The 4,102-nt window shown below is 43.6% G+C and overlaps 1 protein-coding gene across 1 annotated transcript; it reads right to left on the minus strand.

Annotated features, from left to right (window-relative positions):
* Positions 1-1,175: 1,175 nt before the first annotated feature.
* LOC123090911 (uncharacterized) lies at positions 1,176-4,060 on the minus strand. Its single transcript, XM_044512265.1, has 3 exons — positions 3,706-4,060; positions 2,792-2,904; positions 1,176-1,526 (listed from the first exon to the last, which is right to left on the minus strand). The coding sequence occupies exons 1-3, from the start codon at positions 3,767-3,769 to the stop codon at positions 1,449-1,451; spliced, it is 255 nt and encodes an 84-aa protein (XP_044368200.1). The 5' UTR covers positions 3,770-4,060; the 3' UTR covers positions 1,176-1,448.
* Positions 4,061-4,102: the final 42 nt, after the last annotated feature.

The raw sequence follows: 4,102 nt of genomic DNA on the forward strand, positions 1-4,102 counted from the left end.
TTTTTGGTAAAGCTGAAAAAGAAAAGAAAATTACTGTTCACTGTAAAGAAAATAATCAACAAAATTATCACTGACCCCACATATCCTCGAGGCTGGCTTCGCCGCTGCCGACATTCATGATTAGCTTCATAAACACTCTACTACTTCATCTGCGCTGGTTTCCCACACAGTGTTAAGGCTATGTACAATGCAAGATGCTTAAAAAATATGCTTAGAGAAATAATCCATTTTTGCTTTATAAACATAGATGTTTATATGTAGACTATAGACACTTAATCAGCATTAATGCTTAAAAAAATCTAATTTATTTTACTAAAGACCTTTCTAAGCACCTTGCATTGTACAAAGCCTGAAGTGCCTCGACGACCCCACCCCCCACCCCCCCCATTCATTCCCATACTTGGCAAGGCTGTAATCACTTGCGGTATGCCCCTCGACTGTAAAACAAAGATAATCCAATGCTGCAAGTGAAATAAAAATTGGCACTAATGATAGAGGACAAAACAAGCTAGTCCAGCTCTCATTTTGTGAACTGTAGCTGCTACACTGCCTAACCATCTTATCTAGTGACCACTCACTGTCTCATTGATCTGTCTTAGTTGTCTACTTGTCTTATTCCTACATATATACATATAATTAGTGGCTCGATGGTCCATCATATATCGTCCGTATGTGCCACTCTATGCCACAGTGATGTCCTCCAATGGATAGGTCGTGCTGCAGTTTAAGAAGCTCGCCGACGTGCACACTGTAGATGATTGATGGAACCTATCTAACTTGTCTGGGATTGGAGGCACCACCATATGTAAGTCGACAGGAACACCGTCAGTCTTGTGCGGGCTTAATTTCACCCAGTCCCTGGAGTAGTAACAAAATGTTGCAACCTCCATCGACGCTGTCACCGCCGAACCAGAGCCGGTAATAGGTGTTTTACCCAGAGGGCAAGAAGACACTAATCTTGCGATAGCACCGCACCTCTAGGAAAGAAAGAGAGCTAAATCCAAAGCTTTTCTGCGAGGGAAAATTGATCTTTTGCTCCACTTTTGCTGGGACTTTGATCACTTGCCCCTACCTTCTTGAAGGCAACTGATGTTTTGCCACACAAGGATGGCTAAGATCTGAAGCCACACCGCCGGAAGAGCGGCCAGTTCCGCCCAACACCGCGTGAGGCAAACTTTACAAAGTTGTTGCACTGATACTTTTGCAATGTTGCTTCACTACACATGGTGATTGACCACTCCAGTAAACACACATCACTCAGAAACCATTTTACCAGCTCGTGCCACATTTTAAGACGATGCGTGTGCCACAGACCGCGAATCTCAGTAGTGTTTCATCACGCCTTCCTGTGTATCAGGAGGTCAACTATGTTTACATGGGTCTTTTCTTTCTTCCTCTCATCCACACCCCTGAAATAAAGCGCATCATCGGTTAATTCCCTATTAGATCTACCTCTTCCTGCGCTTAGAAGGCTTCGTCGAAGATGGTTTTGGCACTTCAGGCATCTTAGCTTCGACGCATTGCTCCTGCAGAACCGACCGGAAAAAAGAAGGAAAAGGGATCACATCAGAGATCAGTTATCTGAAGAAATTGTTGCCAGGATGGGAGTGCAGAACAAAAAACGTGTGCTGAATTTTAGTGTAGACCAAGACATACAGCCCCCGAAAGATGGTTGCAATTTAATGACTTCGGTAGGTAGCACTACGACACGAATTGCAGAAAGGTGGGAACTACTCCAACAAAGAACGAGAATTGTAACGAAAACTACTGGAGTAATAAGAGAGGAACTGCTGGCACAAACAACAAATACAAGTAGCCCCAGAAAGATGGTTGCATTTTAATGACTTTGATAACTACCACTATGATACAAATTGCAGAAAGCTGAACTATTCCAACAAAGACAGAGAATAACAACGGAAACTACTGGAGTAACAAGGGAGAAACTGCTAGCGCAAACAACAAATACAGAGTAGCCCCAAAGATGCTGGAGGTACAAGAGGAGAAGCTAGCGAGTACATATACTGCTGAATTGTTAATGTAGATAACAGGAACCTTTTTCACAGAGAAAATTTGCTTAGGGCATGTACAATGGTGCTATCTTAGGAGTGCCACGTAGGATAAATGTTGAGGTGGAGGAAAGAGAAATCATAAGAGAAGGCTTGTCTTCTCTTATTTAAGAGATGATCTCTTAGCATAATATGTCTCACCATGTTTTTAGGAATAGCTAGTATTTAAAAATAAGACTAAGAGACAACCATTGTAGACATGCTTTTATTGTCATCTCTAAGTTACATGCAATGCTTAAGATAAGACAGTCTTATCAACCATTGTACATGCCCTTAATGATAAAACCTAAAAGATGCAACAGTGCCTGCTGAACCCCAATCATATTTGACAGTCATTCCAGCCTTATGGACTTAATGTTAACAGGTTTCCTTCCCTAGAAAACATTAGCATTTGTTTCATAGCTCAATGACTTGAACTCAGAATCTGCAACAATTCCAGCCTTATGGACTTAATGTAAAAGCGAGATTTAACAAGTGACAAGAAAATATTCCCTCCGCCCCATAATATAAGATCATTTTGCAAGCTAAAGTGTAAAGAGTGCCAGTTGCTAATGGAACAAAATATGCATCACTAATATAATCTTCAACAACGCTACAGGCACACAAGCAATGTTCCGATTGACAAGTAAAAAATGAACAGAATTGCAGTACTAACTACTAAAGCAATATAGAGAGCCAGTAAAAGCACTAAATCTGGAAATGTTGAAGAACAACGGGATACAGACCTCCTCCCATTTTCTCTGAAGCTCGAGAAGCTCTTTACAACATGCTACACACTCAGCATGGTAAGCAGCGGCTAGGTCTTTAATCAAGGCCTTCCTTTTGATGATGCCAATCACTTGAAACCATTGGTAAAAATATGTGTCAGAATGCGGTAAAAGAGTTAACATACCATGCCATACTTTCAAATAGCAACACTTGGCATATGAGAAGAAAAAGCTAGATCTTCCAAACAGTTCCTAATAGAACAGACAGTATTAGGTTCGAGGACATCCTAAAGATGGTGTCCTAATCAAATTGGCACAGTACTATAATATAGAGGGCAGCAAAATTATTTAACAAGCTTCTGAACTTAAGTTGGTACCAAAACAGTGTCTGGTGAATGGACATCCTGAAAAATTATGCAGATGCATTGTGCGCTGATTAAATCTGTGAAGCTTCGCGATGACGACCGAGACAGCGCATGGAAGCTTGTATTTCTTTAGTGATCTAAACACTCTTATATTTCTTTACGGAAGGAGTACTAATTAAATCACTACATGTGCGTGGAAAACCACACGGTTCAACACGAATTCCAAATGGCAATCACCGGATCCATCCAAAGGCATCAGTATCCATTCATCACGAGTGTGTTGTCGGTTACTACTGCAGGTGGACAAGGCCATATGAGCTACATACATGCCAATAAGAAATATATTCCCCACCCTCCCCTCCTGCCAATTCGTAGTTGTGAATTTCACACGGATCAAACAGATTGTGTGCAATAACCGGTAAATAAATATATAGCTACGAGTACTAACCAATACAATAGCCAAGCTTCCCTAGGCAGGGCTCAAACCAACCCAACCAAACCCAGATCGAGCACGAACAAAGCAGCGCAGCATAATTGGCCGTATGAGACGAGAAGAGAGGCCCTTACTCCGGCTGGGATCGAACTGCTGCTGCTCGTCGGAGGGCTTGTCGCCGTTGGCGGCCGGATCCATGCGGACAGGATTCGAGACCCGCGGGGGTAGGTTAGGGTTCTGGCCGGTTAGATCCAGCCAGCCAGCTGGCCAGGAGCGCGAGCGCTTGTACCAACCGAACGGGGAAAGGGAAACGCTACCGAGCCGGAGTGCGGGAGAGTTGGCGGGCTGGCTATTTATTTCCTCTTGTATACGGAGATCGCCGGCGGGCGGCGAGGGGCTCACCGCACCGGAGTCGGGAGTGACCGGAAGATGCACGAATGGGCCACACGGGGCCCAGGACCAACTGAGAGAGTGGACATATTGCCGGAATCCACCACACGCGCATTCGTCGCCACAAGATTAACGCGCATT

This window comes from Triticum aestivum, chromosome 4B, assembly GCF_018294505.1.
Source record: "Triticum aestivum cultivar Chinese Spring chromosome 4B, IWGSC CS RefSeq v2.1, whole genome shotgun sequence".
NCBI lineage: Eukaryota > Viridiplantae > Streptophyta > Magnoliopsida > Poales > Poaceae > Triticum > Triticum aestivum.

Coding starts and splice junctions, on each gene's coding strand:
- LOC123090911 (XM_044512265.1), bottom strand. CDS start 3,769: ATGGATCCGGCCGCCAACGGCGACAAGCCCTCCGACGAGCAGCAGCAG. Junction 2,905..3,705: donor GCAGTTCGATCCCAGCCGGA/GTAAGGGCCTCT, acceptor AATGGTTTCAAG/TGATTGGCATCATCAAAAGG. Junction 1,527..2,791: donor TTCAGAGAAAATGGGAGGAG/GTCTGTATCCCG, acceptor TCGGTTCTGCAG/GAGCAATGCGTCGAAGCTAA.